The 20,914-nt window shown below is 44.8% G+C and overlaps 1 protein-coding gene across 2 annotated transcripts in view; it reads left to right on the top strand.

The window, feature by feature from the left end:
* Positions 1-20,914, top strand: part of MYO16 (myosin XVI) — a 478,842-nt gene that overhangs the window by 370,778 nt on the left and 87,150 nt on the right. For both annotated transcript variants that reach the window (XM_033435062.2, XM_033435063.2), the window contains exon 28: positions 18,444-18,546. In XM_033435062.2, coding sequence (XP_033290953.2) covers positions 18,444-18,546 — 103 coding nt within the window. The remainder of the gene's footprint in view (positions 1-18,443; positions 18,547-20,914) is intronic.

Here is a 20,914-nt window from a genome sequence, read left to right as displayed (position 1 = left end):
TAAATTGTTCCTGGGCTAGGTTGTGAGCACCTATAATCTATTCTTACAACAGAGAACTTCCTAAAACGAATGGTATTGTTTGAAGGCTTGTATTTTTTAGGTAGTTTTTGATACTCTGGGTAATAGTAGACTTTTCTCCTTTGATCTTCCAATTATGTATACCAACTTTTCCTAAACAGACTTGTATCTCTGTAGAAAAATTAACATAGAGCAGCTGGTATTTTATAAAATGATGATTCTAGACAAGAGTTTGGATAGGAAGTGGAGGTGAATACTATATTTGCTTGAATGTGCCTGGGATTCTAATTAAGCTAAAATTAAGCATGTTACAAATTGTCCAGGAAGCTGATGACTTTTTTCTTATTCTTAGAGAATTCATGGGTTGGAAGTTTCTATGACCAAAATGGCTAGAATTGCATATTTATGTGCACGGCCCTGAATAGACTTAGGAACATTCTACCCGACACCCTGTGCCAAAAAATAAAATGATTTTGACTCAAGAAAAAAGTTCCACCTGCTTTGCCCACAGTAGAATTTTGAGAGTTAGCAGGAAATCTCCCATTCTCTCATTGATGATCTACCAGTGCTTTAACCTGGGGAAACCCTGAGACATAAAAAGATCTTAAGATATTTCAAAAATTAGTGAGTGACAAGGGTGGATACCTTTCACCTACATTTCTCATATGTTATCTCAGAACTCTTTACAGCCATTACCTGAAAATATTGCTATAAGCATTTATCAGATCAAGAGTAAGACTCAGGGCTTCCCTGGTGGCGCAGTGGTTGAGAGTCCGCCTGCCGATGCAGGGGACACGGGTTCGTGCCCCGGTCCGGGAAGATCCCACATGCCGCGGAGCGGCTGGGCCCGTGAGCCATGGCCGCTGGGCCTGCGCGTCCGGAGCCTGTGCTCCGCAGCGGGAGAGGCCACAACAGTGAGAGGCCCATGTACCACAAAAAAAAAAAAGAGTAAAACTCAAAAAGTTAAGACTTAAGCAAATGCCTCTGGCCTTTACTGTGTACTATTGCCATTCCATTTCAGTGGTCTGGGAATATATAAACATACATATGTAGCATATATAGTATAATATGTAATATATAGACTACTAACAATAATTGATCTGTTTCAAAGAAACAAACAAAAAACCTAATCAAGACAGGCCTTGAAAGGTGTATATATATATATATATATATATATATATGAGTATTTATTTTATATATATATAAATAAATGAGTATTGTACATTCTTTCCTCAGGATTTTCATGTTATACATTCATTTACTTAAAAAAATAAAGTCTTCACGTGAAGCTGCATATACATCACTCATTGACGTATTTAAAATTAAGAAACGTAGCAATCACACGTGAAACCTGACAAAGTGCAGTGTTACATGATGCCTGTACTTCATTTCCCCCTGAAGGTTATTTTATTTCTGGCCTTAAATCTTACCCAGGACTTTCTCTAAAGACCTACAAGCTTGAATGCTCAAACACATCTCTAAAACAGTTTTCCATTAGAGTTAGTATTGAGTTCCTACAAATGACCTGAGGCCCTGCTAAGTGTTAAGGATAGAAAGATGCGTGAGTCTTGCCGAGATCTGATGTTCCTCCCGGGTAAGTTGGGGGAAGAGACGCAGGAGATGGTACTGGGGTGCTGTCAGAGCCTATAAGCAAAGCCCGTTACCCCCCCAGAAGGAATTCCAAGAGGACTCTTGAGCGATGATGAGAAACAAGCTCGCTGCCAGAGGTGACGGAGGAAATCCCAGACTTAGAGTGAGACCTGCGGATGTGATGTGAACAAAGGGAAGGAGGGAAGAAGCATCAGAGGGCGTCTGGGGAAGACATTCTCATTGCAGTAGCCTAAGTGCATTAGGGAAAACGACAGCTGAGAGGAAGGCAAGAGCTGTGTATTTTAGGTACAAACTTGGAATTTATCCTGTAGCTAATAGGCACTAAATGTTTAAAACCATGTGATACTGTGGTTTCATTCCCCTTCAAGCTAGATCAGGGGTTGGCAACCGATGGCCCACGGGCCACATCCAGTTGGCAGCCTGTTTATTAAAGTGTTATTGGCACCTGGTACCCCATTTGTTTACATGCTACCTGTGGCTCCTTTCACATTACAAAGGCAAGATTGAGCCTAAAATATTTCCTGTCTGGCTCTTTACAGAAAAAGTTAGCTGGTCCCTCCCTGAGCTAGACTTCTCCAGCACACTTTCTTCACCTGACACTGGACCAGATCATTGTTTGGGGGCAAGATAATTGTTTGTCATGGTGGGCTGGCCTGTGCATCATAGGACATTTAGCAGCAGCCCTGGACCCTACACACCGGATTCCAGGAGCTCTGTCCTCCCCGCTCATGACATAAAAACATGTCTCCAGACATTGCCACATGTGCCCTGGAGGACAAAACCACTTCGGGTTAAGAACTGTCTCTGTGGATAAGCATCAAGGTCCTACTGTAGAGCACAGAGAGCTATATTCAATATCCTGGGATAAACCATAAGAGTATGAAAAGAATATGAAAAAGGACGTATCTATGTGTATAACTGAGTCACTGTGCTGTACTGCGGAAATTAACACAACCGTATAAAGCAACCACACTTCGATAATTTTTTTTAAAAAAAGAACTGCTTCTCGTAGCTAGGTTTTAGTGAACATGACCTTAGCTAAAGTTGAAACAGTAGGAATTTGAGGGAACTGAAAAGACAGATGTGGGGAAAAAAACATATTTTGGATGTGGAAATAGCACCACTTAGTGATTATAAACACGAGGCTTCAAGCAGATGAGCATCAGGGATGACGTCTGTAGGTCTGGCTTGGGTGCTCGGTCCGGTGCCTTGGGTCACAGTTAGGTGTCCTTCACTGAGATAATCACAGAGGGACAAGCAGGTATCAGAGGGAAGAAATGAGTTTGGCTTTGGACACAGTAGGTTCAGGTACCTTGATGTGCTCGGGTTAAAGAAAGCTAATAACCTGCTGAACATGAGAAAATTCTGGCAGACGAGGTATATTGGAATGTCACTAGATTGTGGTCAGGGTTGAAGAAAACCAGAGGGTGCAGCGTCAGCAAAGCCATGAGAATATGAAGCCTTTGGGAACTGCGACCAAAGGAATTTCTGCAGCAGAGAGAACCAGACAAGGAGCACAGGTTGTCTGCTGTATCTCTGTGTGAGAGAGAGATGCACAGAGGGTGCCGGGCAGAGGAAAGAGTGTGTACATTGAGTTGTGGCTGAGAGTCCAGGACTTTTGAAAGATAGAATGAGAAGAGGCCAGACAAGAAGAGATGGAAGGTCAAGAGCTCCATGGCCTCCAAGGAACACTGTAAGGAGAGGCAGCACTTAACGTGGCCTGAAACCTTCCCAAGACGAGTGTAGGTGAGCAAGACACTTTGCTTAAATGTTGTATAAGGCCAGGTTCCTTATAAATTAACTCCTAGCGTGTACAGACATCGCACTTGGCAGGTGGCAATTGTGACGGCAGGAGAGGGTTTTCACGGGCAGCAGCATCACACCGGGTACTGGCAACAGTTTGTGAAAGAGGTGAAGTGTCTGGGGATGCAACTGAAGTCGGAGCTTTCTCCTTTCGCAACATATCTCGGGCCACGTGTGCGCTACACAGCTTTCTAGAGCAACACATGTATTATGTATTACATATAAACACAGGTTTAAAGTTAATCCATTTTGTCATTTTCACTGAAATTGATCCACTCAGAAGTCCTGTTTTTAGCTGGTTTGGGGACCACCCAGTCAGAAGGTGTAGAAGAAGACACATCTGAAGAACAACGGGGACTTGAAAAGTGTTTTAAACGATCCAATGAATAAGAGGAAAAGTGTGCTGCTAGGTAGCACTTGTGCAGGTACAGTGGCCTAAAGAAGAAAAGATCTTTGCTGATTGCTCCTCATGACCACATCTGCTCCCCCGGCTTGGGTCCGATGCTGCTGAAGTAACCAGCACCTCTTTGCTGCTATGAAGTGAGTCCGTGCAAAGGTGGACAGTGAATTCCACCTCGGAGATGGTGACCATGTGCCAGCTAGATAAAAATGGCCAGTTCCCCTTAATACATGTTACAAATACAAATAAGAAATAAGTGACTATGAAACTGTGCTTTCACTTGATGTCTAACATGCGATGTGATGGTACAATCATTGGTTTTTATATATTTCCATAAGGGGATGGTCACCAGCGAAGCAATCTCCCTGAGTTATTATTAAAATAATATTAACTATTATTTAAGTGCATTTACTTTATAAATGCGTATACTTATATATAAATATTATAGATTTAATTATCTTACTATATTAAATAATATTTAAATAACCATTAAAATTTTATTTTCTCCCACCTCCTCTCATTGCTTTTCTTCCTATCCTTCCTTTAGTCACTCAGCCAGCAGTAGCTTGTGGAATGTCTTCAACATAATAAATACTGTGCAGTACTTTAGGGATAAACATATGGAATGCATAGAATATTCTTTGCCTCGGAAGCTAGGGAGCTCGAGGATGACAAAGGGAGTGATGTGATAGAGGAGGATGCATGCAGTGTCTAGTCCAGGCAGGTAGGTTTCCAGGGAGAGGGTTCACAAAGTCTCCTGGAGTAGATGTCATTGACCCCAGGCTTGAAGACCACCTAGGATTAACCAGAAAAGAAATCAATGAACAGTTGTCCACACAAGCAGGTGCAGAAGCACAACAATAAGGATGAATTGTGAGTTCAGTAAAATTCAACGTGGCAGGAGTGCGTGATCCTGACGGCCGGGAGACGTTTAACTAGGGAAACACAAAGCCTGTAAAAAAAACTAGGACCGCATGCTGAAGGTGGGGAGTCCCCGAAAAATGCTGAGAAAAACGGTGTGAGGATTTGGAAAGACGGGCAAAGCAGGCGCAGTTAGGAGACTATCGATTCCAGGAATTGCGACATAAGTAGCTGAGGCTTTACGGCGGGAACTTAATTGAGAGGAAGAGGACAGAAACTTTAGAGATGTTTAGGATGTGAAATGGTCAATACATGTTGATGGACCTGTCTTTAGAGACCTCCAGGTTTCCAGGTGAGGAGGTGGAAAGACGGTAGATCCCACATAGGAGGATTAGGAGGGAGTGTGGAACTTGGGGTGTGCGTGGGAGATCCACACTGGCTGTCCAGGAGGCAAGGGGGCGCATTGGTGTGAAGTTCAGGAAAGTGGTTACTGTGTCTCACAGACACACAATTTTAACATCAGTTTATAAGGGATGCTTACAGCCTTGCGGGTTTTGAGACGGCTCAGGGAGAAATTCCAGGAGGGGCAAGAAGCACGTGCTGAAAAGCACATGTATTGATGAGAAGGATGGAGGGGATGAAGTGTATAAAGGAGGCTGAGAAGTTGTGGGACAGCTGAGGGGCAGCCTCGAAGAATGGCAAGGAGACTATTTCAAGGAGGAAGGAGCCAGTGGTTTCATATGCCACAGAAAGGCCAAGTTATATGAAAACAGAAAGGGTCGCAGGAGAAAAAAGCCCTGAAATGCAGCCATTGGATTTGACAGTAGAGAATTTGTTAGCTATCTTGACATATGAGGTTTCGATAAAATGATGGGCACAAAAATGGAAAGCAGGTTGCAGAGGTTGGAGAGTATATTGGGATGAAGCAGAGAATTGGATTTGATTATTGTTCCAATGCTAACCCACCCCTTGCTAATTCTCAGTTACCACATCACATTGTGGTAAAACACAACTTTCAAAAGGGGAAAATCATGACTGTCATACAAATGTGTTATGAACACCTCTCAAAGATTTTATGCAGTTCCTTAGGTAAAGAGGAGACTAATAAGGTGCTACAACCAGATCTGATTTACAAGAGAAGAATTTATTTACAGAGATTATATTCTCTAGGGGCAAAATTTATTTACCCCACCATGACGAACGTCCTTTGTGTTGCTTTGGACAGAAACTATCTGCATGTCATCAGTTTCTGTAGTTTAAGTTCTATGACAGCAGAGCTGCAAAACAGCTGAGTTTAAAGCAATCAAAGATTATGCCTCTATAGAATTCGGTAATCCCCAAGGGTCCACTGGACAATGCCCAGAATTCTTTTGAGAGGACATGCAAAGGCAAGACCATATCTTGTTCACCATTTTTCCCAGTATCCAGCAAAGTGTCGTACACACGTTAATCTTAATGGTAATTATCAAGAGAAGTGATAGAAAAGATAGAGATGATTAGAACCAGAGCTTTTAAGTGTGTGCAATGCCAAAGGTGTATATGTGTTACTGGACATGAAGAGACAGAGCATTTTGCATGTTATTAATTCCTCTAGGGTTCTAGTCAATCCTAACTTTAATCATGCCTTCTCTGAATTAAAACTTTCATTAGAGGCATCAGTACCTAATGGTGAGTGATATGCTTAAATTTCCAAGATATCTCAAATAGCACGCATCTTACATCATTTGGACTTCTCCAGCCAATATTTTCAAATAGTAATAATAAGTAATCAATATTTAATATGACAGTTATGTGCACATTTTATTTTCCCTCAAAATATGGGTGTACTGGGTTCTAATTCAAAAATGTTAGTTACCCTTCACTATTTGTTATATCATTCAAGAGTAACATTACCTGTATTTAAAGTGTCTCATTTAAAGAGAAAAAAAAATAGATGTTCAATTTTTCCTTTTGATCCTATGTTCTTAAAAATGTTCATTCCTTGCATTTCTTGGCTGGATGACAACTCAGTTAACTGACATCAGAATTTACTGCTGCTAATTTTCCATGACTCACCACAATACAAATGTCAATTTTGTCTTTTTTTTCCGTTTCCCTTTTTCTTTTTTTAATTTTCATATAATTTTTAAAGTTTACTTTCCATTTGCAGTTATTACAAAATATTGGCAATATTCCCTGTGCTGTACAATACATCCTTGAGCCTATCTTATACCCAATAGTTTATACCTCCCCTTTCCCCATGCCTGCATTGCCCCTTCCCCCCACTGGTAAGGGTTTGTTCTCTATATCTGTGAATTTGCTTCCTTTTTGTTATATTCAGTAGTTTGTTGCATTTTTTAGATTCCACATGTAAGTGATATCATATGGTACTTGTCTTCCTCCGTCTAACATTTTACTCAGCACAATGCTTTCCAGATCCATCCATGTTACTGCAAATGGCAAAATTTCATTCTTTCTTGTGACTTAGTAATATTCCGTTGTGTGTATGTACCACATCTTCTTTCTCCGTGCATCTATCGGTGGACACTAGGGTTGTTTCCATGTCTTTGCAATTGTAAATAGTGCTTGTCTGAACATTGGGGTGCATGTATCTTTTCAAATTAATGGTTTTGTGTTTTTTGGATATATATACCCAGGAGTGGAACTGCTGGGTCATATGGTAGTTCTGTTTTTAGTTTTCTGAGAAACTTCCATACTGTTTTCCATAGTGGCTGCACCAGTTTACATTCCCACCAACAGTGCACAAGGGTTCCCTTTCCTCTGCATCCTCACCAACGTTTGTTATTTGTAGCCTTTTTGCTGCTAGCGATTCTGACAGATGTGAGGTGATACCTCGTTGTGGTTCTGATTTGCATTTCCCTGTTGATTAGCAACGTTGAGCATCTTTTCACGTGCCTGTGCCCCATATGCATTTCCTCTTTGGAAAAATGGAAGTATCGGATGACGGTATTTTAAATTAATGCTTTTTGTGTGGTATTCACATACAATGGAATATATCATTCAGCCTTAAAAATGAAGGAAGTTCTGCCTTTTGTGCGAACATGGATGAACCTGGAGGACATGATGCTAAGTGAAATAAGCCAGACACAGAAAGGCGATCACTGTGGGATCTCACCTATATGTGGCTCCAAACCGGTCGAAACCATAGCAACAGGGAGTGGAAGGGTGGTTTCCAGGGGGTGGGGGGAGGGGAAGACAAGGAGGTGAGGATCAAAGAGTACAAAGTTTCAGTTCTGCAACATGAGTAAGTCCTAGAGGTCCACTGTACAGCATTGTGTCTATAGTTATCAGTACTGTATTGTTATCTTAAGAATTTGCTAAGAGGGTAAATCTTATGTAAGTGTTCTTATCAGAGATAAATAAGTAAATAACTAAAAATAAAGAAGGCAGAAGGAAACTTCTGGAGGTGATAGTTACGTTTATGGCATTGATAGTGGTGATGGTTTCACAGAGGTACAGTTATTTCCAAACTCATCCACTTGAATGCTTAAATATGGGCACACCTCCACAAAGCATTTTTTTTAAATAATGAATACTTTCCAAAATTAACAAACATTATTGGGTTCAGATACTGAACCCCAACTCTTCATTCAGCTCTTGTCACACATTTTCAGAAGTAGACATTCAAAAGAAAATTTCATCACTGTGCAAATCGGGAGATCTAGTTTCAGTGCCAGGCTCTTCCCTCAGAGCTCATAATAATTTCATTCTTCTTCATGATCTGCTAACCAATTCTAATAACAGTGATATTCAGAATAGCAGGTTCCTATGGTTGTAAGTAACTCAATTCAATATCTGAAATCGACATAAATGTATTGAAATCATAAAATAACTGGCATTAGCCACCAGTCTTCATAAAATGTTTTAGCCATTTACCTGGAGAAGAAGTGTCTTCTGTGTTTAGTAAGGAGAGAAAACACTGGAACAACAAATTTTTCCAACAAATAAATCAACCTGCCTTGGTTTCCTGTTCCTACTCAAAGATAGGAGGTCAGACTAACCTCAGTGGGTATTTGGTTAGGGAGCAAATTGCTTTAGGAACAGGGTAATGTTACTGAAACCACAAAGCTTAGAGAGGGCTCTCATTTAGGCTTAAACAACAAATGAACAGCTGTTCTTTTCAGTTTAAGGAAACAAGCTGTTCTGGTACCTGAAGAATACAGGCTATGGCTCAGCCAGTAAATTCTGCAAAGTGTGGAGGGGGAAGGGTGGAGCACGTCAGCTTCAACGTCCTCACCGACTGCGCTAAGCATCCTCTTGGGCGTGTGTAACGGGATCTGCAAACAGCAGCATTGGGTCCTTCTCCTGCAACCCTTAGCTCAGCTCCGTCGCAGATTCAGTCCCCCGAGAGGGCCCAGCCTTGAAATGTCCCCACAGTAGATGGCCCTGCAGTGCCGTCCATGCAGGGATGGGATTTCTGTGTGGAAAACTATCCTCCGGCCCGATTAGAAGCAAGTACAACCCTGGCCAAGAAACAGGTTACCTGCTGCAAAGGCTGCTCAGGAAATGGAACTCTGTGTATATTTCACACCAGGACACTTTTAATTGAGTGTTTCACTTCCATACATTTACTGAATAATTCGAACGTTCTTCCGTTGTACAATTAGAATGAAATGGTGGGACGGGCTTGAAGTAAGAGAACTTGAGAGCATTGTCATGTAAATTCTAGGCAGGTGCTCTGAATCCATTTTTTATCTGCAGAGTGGCACTGGCTAACCCCAGGAGCCAAGGTAGAATTTCGCGTTCTGTTTTATTACTCAGCTCCCATATTGTCTGGGATGAGAACCTCCGGCTTAATTACATGAAGTGCCTGAATGAATGCCACACAATTAAGGCCGCAGCCCCGGGCGGTCTGCTTGGCCGCGGGCTCCGGACTGAGATGCTTCCGAGGAAGGGACCATATGGCGTGAGTGGATTCGTTTTGGTTGTGTGGTCCTCGGCACCCACCGCCTTCACCGTGCCGGCAGCTCCCAGGCTGCAGCCGGTTGGCACGTTAGCGGTCACAGCCGAGGGAAACAGCACACCTTCGGTAGAGCTCACACAAAATCATCCCGGGGGTTTTCAGATGAAGGCTAAAAGGGCTTCTCCAGGGCCTCTCAGCTGGCCCAGGAAGTAGGGTCCAGGATTCCCCTCACTCTTTTTGTTTTTGTTTTTGCGGTACGCGGGCCTCTCACTGTTGTGGCCTCTCCCGTTGCGGAGCACAGGCTCCGGACGCGCAGGCTCAGCGACCATGGCTCATGGGCCCAGCCGCTCCGCGGCATGTGGGATCTTCCCGGACCGGGGCACGAACCCGCGTCCCCTGCATCGGCAGGCGGACTCTCAACCACTGCGCCACCAGGGAAGCCCCCCCTCACTCTTCTGTATTATCTCCTTTCTCTTGCGTCTGCATCTCCACCAGCAGTGATGTAAAAGCCAGGCACTGAGTTTGAATTTTGGATGCTGTGTTTTAGAGTCGTAACAGATAAACGCCTAATAAATGTGGCTGTGATGACAGTAAATAATAGCATAATAATGGCATCAAAATAACAGTAACAAAAGCAACACACACACACCCAGCATAATGAGGGAGGAGGAGAAGGAGACAGAGAAGGGGAATATCATCTTGCCATAGGAGGCGTGGAATTCAAGGCAGTAGCATGGGGTCCTGCTCTTTACATGTCCTGTTTTATTAATAGTCCTCATTTATACATCAATCTGTATGACAGTTACCTTCGTCCTTTCAGGCTCAAAAACAAAAGGGGCAAGTATCTGTGTTTGTCCCATCTCTCGTACACATTTAGTAGGAGACATATTAGACTCAGAATTCTATACCCTAGACTAAGAACCTAGCTTTGCTGTAACTTTTTGCAGTTATCATGTAATCTCTGTAAATGTCGTTCTGCGGTTGCTGTGAGAATTCAGTGATGATACCGACTGATCCATCATCATACCTGGAATCTTTAGGCCCTGGATAACTCTTCCCTGGTGTTTCTCCCTTCCTTCCATCTCTCTCTCCCCACCTTGCTTCTCCCCTGACCCATTCTGAACTCCAGAGAATTGCATGTAGAAGTTAGGGATGACCCTCGCCAAGCTAGTCACCCAGCCTCGGACAGAACTGTCATGTGGGCGTGCAGCTCTGGGGTGACATCAATGGGGCAGCTCTTCCACCACTACCGCCCACCTTTCCCCCACCCCCCACCGCCGGCAACTTTTCCCAAGGACTCTGCTCCTAGGGGGCTCTTGAACCAGGAAACCCATGGGAATGTGAAGGCCACAGTGCCTTTGAATGGTGTAACCATTTTCGAAAGGTGACAGCAGCCTAGTTACCATCATTTGGGAAGAGAAGAGAACTGAGTCTTGCACAGTGGCGTGAGCAGTAGGTCTGGAATTGTCAGAGTAACGATGGAAAGACTTTTCCCCTTAATAGAGTCACCTGTAGATCCTGAGGGGCTTAATGGTAGTCCCAACAGATGCAAAAGGAAACTCAAGACCGAATTCCAGTTCCGAACACTCCAGGAGACCCCAAGGCCATGGCAAAAGACAGCGAACGTCCCCTTCCAGTTCTTCCTGTAAATATACAGGAAAAGGGCGTGCCTACTGAGGAGGGGATGTAGGTGAACCCACTGGAAACTGTGTCAGGCTGACGAGGGCACAGCAGGTGCAGAGAGATGTTGGGGGGGCAGACGGGCAGGTGCCTGTGATGAAGACTCCACGTGGTCCTCTGAGCAGCTCAGGCTTTGCTCTGCCGCGGAGGAGATGGGCGTGGCGGGTGGAGCAGAGCCCGCCCATCACAGGACCGTCAGCTCCGGGGGCTAACACCCAGACCCACCGACAGCCCTAGCTGGGATTTCTAAACCTTAAGACTCACGGAAGAAGACAAAGAATGGGTAACACTTGACACAATGGATTTTTGTGTGAGCTGGAGGATTTTGGACTTTTTGCTTTCGCATCCTTTTCTTTAAAAGGAAAGGAAAGGGATCCTCTTTAGTTGAAAAGCACTTGTGCAAATCCTCTCTCTCTGTGTCTCATTTCTCCTTCCTGTCCTCCCCCCAACCTCCACGTTGAAATAGATTCTATTTCTCTCTCAAGCCCACTTGTACTCCTGCTTCTTCGTACTTCTCAGCATCTTCATGACGTATGTCAGTCCCGTTGCTAGGCGGCTGTTACGCTCAACCCACCACTCAGCATCCTGAATGCTGGAAATTGGCCCCAAATAGCTAGAAAATCACCCTTCTGCACCTGCACTGTGTTTACCGTGAGAGCAGGAATATGAACAGTACAATGACAATCCAGGCAAGTTTGTGGAAGGGGTAAAATGCATCCCCGTTTAACCATAGCCAGACGGCTACGTTCGTGCTACACGCCAGGCAGACAAACCACCCAGGGCCCTGTGGGAAAATTTCAAGGGAATGGTTAGAGAAGAAACTGTGTCCTCATCCTATCAGAACTAAACCTTAATGAGCCAGATAACCTGGAGGAAAACAGAAATACACAAAAATTAGCATGGATAGAATGTAGGACTCGTAGATTTCTATAAGTGTTGCCCATGCTGTCTGAACATTCTTCCTTGCCACTGAAAAGCAAAACACCCCAAAACTTTGCTTGATTCTATTTCATGCTGAAGCTGATGACCTTTTCTTTATTTATGCCATGAACCACGAGAGCCCGGTCCTCGGGCTTCTCCACCATCTGCTAATGTCTTGATGCTGTAGGATTCTGGTTTCTTCTGGACCTTGCCTCAAGTCCTCAATCACAAATCCAGCAGCCCCTTGTCAGTGCTGACATGCTCGCCCCTCTCCATGAGGGTTAGTGCTGTGGACCCCATCTCACACCCTGCCTTCCCCGGGCTGCTCTGAAATCACACAGTCCCAGCCCCACCTGCCCCTCCCCGCCCCCCGCACCTGCTTTCACCTGCTGTCCCTCTCCATGTTTCCTCCGACGGAGAGTTGCCTCCATGCTCCATCTTCCTCTTTCTGTGGATTATCCAGGCCTGTCTCAGGTAGAAGGAGGTTAACGGGAATCCTCAGGCATTCTTTTGTTGTTATCAAATAAGTAATTAAAATATGTCCCTAATAAGAGAAATGTCATCAGGTCTTGGTTTTCTTATTTCAATTTCTTATTTCTTGGTTTTCTTGTTTAAGTGGTTTCGGGATTGAAACTGTCACGACATAGTTTTCTTTGAGAATGAAGAGATGAAGTCCATATTCAGCAAACAGAAACAATTTCAGAGAAATTGCATCTAAGTTTTTTTTTTTAAAGCACTAGCTTAATATATATCCCTTGCATCTTTCTAAGGCAATGATTCTACAATTTCATGATAGTCAACTACGAGTCACTACAATGTTTAACCAGACATCTATGGCCACTGCATAAGCCCTTTTTTTTTTTTTTTTGTCTCTGGGACCATGAGGGGTAGAATGTCAAGGTTCTCCTTGAAACTAGAAGGAACAACCACTTTTGAAAAGAGGAATATTTATTTCATCACTTTCCTTAGGTTCTGTTGTACTTTACATTTCTTAATTGTTAGCTTTTTCTCTGCTACTTCAACTTCAATCTACCCATCTTAGAATACAGAGACCCCAAAATGAAAAGGACCAGTAATGTGGTTCTTTCACTTATAATTTTGTAAGGTGTGGTCATGTCTGTTATTTTTCTATTGTCATCATATTCTTGATTCTGTGAGTGCATTGAGGAGAGGTTTCATGAATCCTTGATGTAGAAAGAGCACTTAATGACGAGTGTGTGTGTTATAGAATTTTTCAGTAACCATGATGGGACTTGCTGGGAAACCCCACACTTATATACTGGCAACTTAGGATGTAGACTGGCAGGAAGGGGAGGATGAAAGTCGTCAGAGACACGTTCCCAAGAGAAGTGAGGCAAATGGAGCGGCTAACACAGTTACAGGTTTCAACTGTGTTACCCCGAGTAACAGAGAACCCTGAGTATTCAGAACCGTAATGGAAAGAGGACCAGTTTCCCACATGGTAAGTACTGTCCTGTTCGGTCAGACAGAAGGTCGTGACAGAGAAGAGACTGACCCCGGCTGAGGAATTGACAACCAGGGAGGCACTAGGTCTGGTTCGGGGGTGTTGGTGACATTGGTCTATACCTCCTTTGGGAGTTTCACCTCCACTCCCCGTTTCTGGTTCTCCTGAGTTGCACTGACCGTTTCCTTCGGTTTATGCAGCATTGGCCCAGGGAAATAACTACTCTTCCCAGACTGCTCCATCTCAGTAAATGTCAGCGTCATCCTCAGTCTCCTAGGTCAAGAAATGACGTCATGCTCTCTTCCCTTCACATCCACATCAGTGCACTGGGAAATCCTATTGGATCTGCCTCAAATATGGACAGAGTTCAACCAATTCCTACCATTCCTGTTGCTTCCATCCTGGGCTGTGGGAAGAGCGTACAGAGGGTCTCCCCAGCCCCCCACTTGTTCCCTCTGCCTGCTCTCAGCCTCCCAGCTGTGACGATTCTTTAAATGTCAAGTGATGTGACTCGTCTGCTCAAAGCCTTGCTCCCCGGGACTCTCAGAGTCAAAGCCAAAGTCCGTGGCATCACCGGTGGGGTCTTCGTCCTCACCCTGTGTGGATACCTCTGTGGGTCCATCTCCTCCATCTTTCCTCCCTCTTTTCTGCTCCAGCCATGCCTGCTTCCTTGATTCCCTAAGCAGGTACCATCCCACCCCAGGTTTCCAGACCCCATGCCCTCAATTTGGATCCCTGTTCCCCAGAGAGAGCCATGCCTCCTTCCTCACCAGCAGGTATCTGCTCAGCCTGAAACCTTCCCTGCTCTATTTTTCTCCATCTCTCTTGTCATATCTGACATCCGTCCTCATTTACATTTCTATTATCTCTCTCTCCATCATGGGATGTAAGGGGTATAAGGATCTGTTTTGTTTCCTGCTGCATTCCCAGTATCTATTTTGTGCTCAGTCAGTATTGGTTGATTGATTGAATGAGCCCGAGTGAATGAGCCACACGACCCAGATTCTGGACGTGGAACTAGGTTCCAGTCACGCCCCTCATGCCAAACCAGGATGAGACAAGAGCGAGTCAGCCCGGAGAGTTCACATTGACTTCAGAGTCGGCTGGTTTATCTGGGATGCAGGGCAGGTGTCAGCCTGAGGATAGGGAATCTTCAGTGGATGGAGGTGACCACCTCTTGGGCAACAGAGGCCAGGAGGGTGTGGGGAACGAGAGCAAAGAAGTCCCTTCTCCAGTCACACCAGCACTCTCAGGACCATGTGCAGCTCCAGGCTCGGGCTGGTTATTTCCATTTGGTCTGAAATTGAAGTTTCTATGAGATCATGCTTCAGTGCAGTGATGGGCCCGTGACACCACCCAGAGATGACACTCACATTCCAAAAGACAAGATGTTTTTAATTACACTAAAATAGAGTACCTCACCCTGTCTAAGATGACGTTTTTGTCTTTTCGGTTGAAATGTCAGAATTATACCATTTTAGGTGTCAAAAGAACAATATAAAATGAGAAAAAAAGGCACCAAGTGTTAAGGTTTTTTGTTCTGACTTGTTAATACTGTATTCAGATACTTGAATTATGTCAATTCACTTCTTGGTGATAATTAGCAAAGTTCCAGAATGAGACAATTATAAAAGAATGAGAAGATAATTTGAGTGATTTCATTGCATTGTGTGACTCTGGGTAAGTGGTGGAAACGCGCTGATTTTCCTGAGTGTTTGAATGAGTCTGTATGTCATTATGAGTTTAGTTTACTGCTAAAGAAAAGCTCAGTCACCCAAAGGTCAGAGAACCAAGAGCTCTCATCTCTGCATGTCCCGTATGCTGATGGTTACTGTGCGTTTGGGACTTTGGTGCTCAAGCTCGTCTTTCACTCTGGAACTATCTGGGGCCGGGGCTGCTTCCTTCCCGCCTCAGCCGGAGCGATGGTGGTGGAGACATTGCCTCCGGAGTCAGGCTGCCCCAGGTTCAATCCCAGACCCTTCCACCATCTGTGTCAGGTCCCTAGGGCTTCCCTCACAAAGCACCACAAACCGGGGTGCTGCGAACAACGCAGATGTACTTCTCACAGTTCTGGAGGCCGCAAGTCCAAAATCAGGGCATCGCTGGGCCCTGACCCCCTGAGACTCTGGGTGCACTCCTTCCTTGCCTCTCTGGGCTTCAGGTGGTGGCCCCGCAGTCCTTACAGCTGCGTCACCTCCCTCCCCACCTCCATCATCACGTGGCGTCCTCCCTGTGTCTCTGTGTTTACGTGACATTTTCTCTTCTTGTAAGGACACCAGTCCTGTGGGATTAAGGCCCACCCTACAGACCTCCTCTTAACTGCATTACATCTTCGAAGACCCTGTTCCCAAGTCAGGTCACGCTTCTTTTGGGGAGACACAATTCAACATCATCTGTGTGAACTTGGGCAAGTGACTTTATTTCTGTGACCGTCAACTTCTCACCATCAAAAGGAGATTATCGTCCATGCCCCCTGCGTCTTGGAGGAGTGTGCGAAGCGACTAATGAAAAGTCCCCTGCATTCATTCGGTGCACGAGAAGTGTCATTCCCCATCCTCCACTCTCCCAGCCCAATTTCTTCACGTATGCATACTTTCTACACGCATAGGCAATGGAGCAGACACCATGGGATGTGCAGAGATGACCCCGAGCCCTGGGGAAGCTCGCACACTTTGAGGACAGATACAAATTAAATTAATGATTACAACGGAACCTAGAACTTGGGTCGCACACACGTGCGGTACTGAGAGGGGAAGATTACCTGCTCAGCGCCTTGCCAAGGGCCTCACAGCAAGTTTGCTGCAAAGCTGGACCTGCATCTTGGTTTAGATCCTCAATCCAGTCTCTCCTGTTCACGTGCATTGCACGGTTATGTCAGTTATCACCTTTGAACCACTTAAACATTATAACACATAGTCCCTGTTTGCCCGCTGATGCTCCGATGTCATGTACCAGCATCTTTTGGGGATGCCCATCACCTTCAGGTGGTCCCTCCACTGCCCCCGTACACTCTCCTCCCGGTTCCCGGCCTTCCGCACGCTGCAGAGTAGAAAATCATATTCTTGCCTCTTATCAAAAAAAAAAAAAAATCACTGAATACTTCCATCATCTATAGATCATTTGAGACCATTCAGTGTGCTCAAAACGATGAGCAAGATTCTTCAGAGCCGTGCCTCTAGCGCTACAATTCCTGTTCAGTCTCTGTTGCTTGCTATTTTTACCCCCTCCTGTACCCTGAGTTGATACATGAGCGAAAATCTATGTGTGAGAAGGGAGGGTGTTGCTGATGCGGCCGTATTTATTTTGTCTGACTCACGCGAGCAATATCATGACAATTCTCAATCCAGGACAAATAATACGGTAAGTTTTCGGTGACAGTATGCTAAAAGGATTTTAGAGGGGAAATGAAAGTCTGCTACTGAAAAAGTCACACAGGTGTATTTTCTCAGGATTCATGTTATACCCCAGACCCACAGTTCCTGCCGCGCTTCCCCCTCCAACCTCGCTTCTCTACCTCACTTGCAGAGATAAAGATGTGCGGTGGCCGCCAGTGGGACGCGTCCAGCCCTCTCAGTGCTCGGCTGGATGGGGGTGGTGAACCGGGTGTGTAGGCGACACACCGCCTTCCTTAGATGTCCTCAGGAAACAAAGGACTCATTTGAGAAGATGCCAAATTTGCTGCAACAAACTTTAGATGAAAAGCTGAGATATTTTACAGAAAATAACAGAAAACTTAGGTGATTTAATTATCACCTTTGAGTTCCCAGGGCAACCCAACGTGAGGATCATAAACACACCAGATGCAGTTAGATTTTTTTCTCATTTCTCCTGTCTCTCTCCTTCCCCCTCTTCCTCCCCCTCCCCTTCCTCCCCTCCCCCTCTTCCTCCCCCTCCCCTCTTCCTCCCCCTCCTCCTCCCCCTCCCCTTCCTCCTCCCCCTCTTCCTCCCCCTCCTCCTCCCCCTCCCCTTCTTCCTCCCCTCCCCTCCCCCTCCCCCTCCCCCTCCCCTTCTTCCTTCCCCTCCCCCAGTTCCTCCCCCTCCCCCTCCTGCTCTTCCCCCTTCTCCTCCTCCTCCTAATGTTGTTTGGCTTCCATGTCAGGCTAAATGCCATAAGTGCAAATGAAAATTTCACATAGATTTTTTTTTAATGGGTCATATAATTTTGAAAGGCATTTTTTTTGGAAACCCATAGGAAAACTTTATATAGTCATGAATTTCAGCCAAAGAGCGAAATTTAATTATTCTGAGGAACTTTCCAAAAATAAATTGTCCTTCTTTTAAAATACTCAGTATCTACTCCATGGGGAGGAAGCTCCTCTACCTCTCACTTAAATAAAACTTTTGGGTGTTCTGGTGTCCCTTTATTATAGATACTAACTACCTCTAGATTCACTCTCAAACACTAACAAAGAATGTGGGAATACCTTAAAAGGTGTATTTTAAGAGTATTCTACAAATTTAAATGAGAACTAATAGATTCATATTCTTCCTCTTCGAAGTTTCATTTGATAAATGGTTTGCATCACTCCTGATAATATTAAAGATACATTACAGGATTGAGAGATATATTTGGTTCCTTTTAAGATCATTTTCCTTGTAAAGGACAAGGGCTGTTTCCTAGTGGTCCAATGTAATGCACAATGGATGGAGATTTGGGGGCACGTAGGATAAAGTAAGAATGGGAAAAGTTTAAGAAACAGGGTAACAAAGGCAACCCTGTTGAAGATAATCCTTTGATGACCAATTCAGTCATGGCTTTTTGTCCCCACTGCTTTTTGCAGGTATAAGCCCTTGGCCGAGACCCTCCCGGACGACAAGAGGATGCTGCCGGCCGAGGAGAGATGCCGGCTGGCTCTGCAGCAGTGCCCGTTACCAGGCTGGCAGGTGAGTGATCTACAAGCTCCTACCAGAGCAGTTGGGGTTTCCAGTAGCGGGGCCGAGTCCCCACGGGGAGCTGCCCCAGTCTCACTGGCAAAAACAAATTGCTGTGATGTGTTTGGCAAAGAGAGATGCTAAGTGTAGTCCCTGGAAACACATCAGTCCTTCTGACTCACCGGTTTCATCAGCAAATGCAGGATGCAGGAAGCTCGGAGCCTCTGTTTATAGTGCGGGGAGAAGTCCGGAAGCCCCACTAAGTTTGCCCACATCCCAGACCCCAGTGCTGGTACCAGAGCTTTCTGGAGCATCTGAAAGGGAGCAGAAGTCGGAGGAACCAAAACGGGGGGGATTGGAAGAGCTCAGGGGTCTGCTGGAGGGATAGCCAGGCTCCCAGAAGGAGGAAGGAACAGGAGACAGAAGAGCAGGGAGATGTTCCCCACGAACACAAGGGCACAGTTTGGATTCTGTTTAATCCCTGAAGCAACTCAGAATGCCACCGTGACTAGGGTTAGGAAGAGAAAGAGGAATTTGAAAAGTAAAAGAACTGAGAAGGTAATGTTAGAGCAATAACAGGAAATAGAATAGAGTCCACCACACCAGGAATTATTGCAGGTTCCTAGATATAAAACATCTGCAAGTGCATTGGTGGCAAAGAGCTTGGTGGCCAATAGCTTTGGCAAAACATAAGCATTACTGGAGAGCAGACATACATCTCATTTTTTAAAAATGAGAGGGAGATAGAGCATCTTCAAGTGAAAATGCATGATAGTTGATGAGGCCAGAAAAGAGTACTTCAGTGCAGAAATGACATGAAGAGAAGGTTCAGAATTGCTGACGTGTCTGAAAGCGGCCCCGTGTGGGTAAGACAGGTATTGAATCCTGGATTGACACTAACACCCTTATCCGTCTACGACGAAGAACTAAGAACCTCGCATTTTAGCATCGATGAGTAACGTTTTCATCGTCTGTGCCACCCAACCTCTTTCTTTATTATCCTGTCCCCTGTTCTTTCCTTTTTTTACCTAATAATGGAGTTGAGCTTCAAATAGCGGTCTGAAGGAGGACGCTCACACAGTCGGTAGTAGGCATGAATGCACACTTGTGCCAAAAGATTGGATAAAAAAAGGAGGAAGGAGGACTTGCTAACACAGAGTGATGTCAGCTAGCCCCGCTCCAGTCAGTGGCATAAGATGTGGGCTCACATGCAGAATTGTTCCACAAGCCTGTAGGCGGTGAAGTTATTTCAACTGACTCATTGTCAGAACTTTTAAGCCAGTACCTGAACACTAGTGTTTCCTGAATATAGAACACGAAGATTTTCTCGTTGCATTTTGTTCCTTAAAAAAACACAGATAAGAATGATTTACTTTATTAATGTTGAGAAAGAAGGTTGACTTGTCGAGACAAAGTGAGGGAATCTGGAAGAATTCTTCCACTGTGAGAGTGACTGGCAGGGACCATAACACCTGACCAGCCGTCGTTCCTCCGAGACACCTGTGTAGAGTGTGAGGTCAGACGTGAGGCGGCAGGGGGCTGGGGAGCAAGCCAGTGCGCGTGTGCTAGGACACTTGACAGTGCAGCTGGGGACGGTATGACACTGAATCCCACATACATTGGGACTTTGAAAAAGTGCATCAAAATGCAGAAGAGTTCCCATTTCATTACACTAGTTTATTTTCCCTCACTCTTTACCTCCCCAAAGGAGGCCAAAAATACAAGACAGAGAAAAAAAAGAAAGGTATTCATTTGCTGATCATGTTTGCTTATACGTTCCCTATGGAATAGTTAGGAAAGACAGCTTTCTCCAGCTTCTCCAAGATGTAGCCTTTCATATACTTGATGCTATAAGGCAAATCACTGACTTCACAGAAATAAAGCTTATTCATGTTTCACTCTTGCGCTAGTCAAACAGCAAATGAAGTTTTTAAAAAAATTATTTATTTCTGACCTAGAAAGGCAGACCCCTCCGTTTCAGAAACAAAGCATTTGTTCGAAACGCGGTGATAGTTACAGGCAGAGTTGTGGCCGCTATCTTCTGGTTGGTTAATGAAGACGAGGATTAACTAGGAGCTGTTTGAAACAACAGCAGGTCGTAACGGGCGGTTCTTGTATGGGCAGCCTGATCTGAAATTGCTGAGTCCAACGTACACTTCCTGTGAAGCCGCCCGTGTTCATCCTTTGGCTGGGTGGTTAGCGTGAGATTAATAGCTATTCTTCTCCAAGGTTTTTAGAAGCGATGCTAGAACATAAAGGGATCGGAGTCATCCTTTGCTGCGTGAATCTGCGTAGAATGTTAGCTAGAAATTCAATTCTCTTAGCTAAAAATATGATCCTTTAACTGTGGCTCTGATGGGCCTTGGGGATGTTGTGAGAG

The sequence above is a fragment of the Orcinus orca genome, chromosome 18 (genome assembly GCF_937001465.1).
Source record: "Orcinus orca chromosome 18, mOrcOrc1.1, whole genome shotgun sequence".
NCBI lineage: Eukaryota > Metazoa > Chordata > Mammalia > Artiodactyla > Delphinidae > Orcinus > Orcinus orca.
This window is presented reverse-complemented; position numbering and strand designations above follow the sequence as displayed.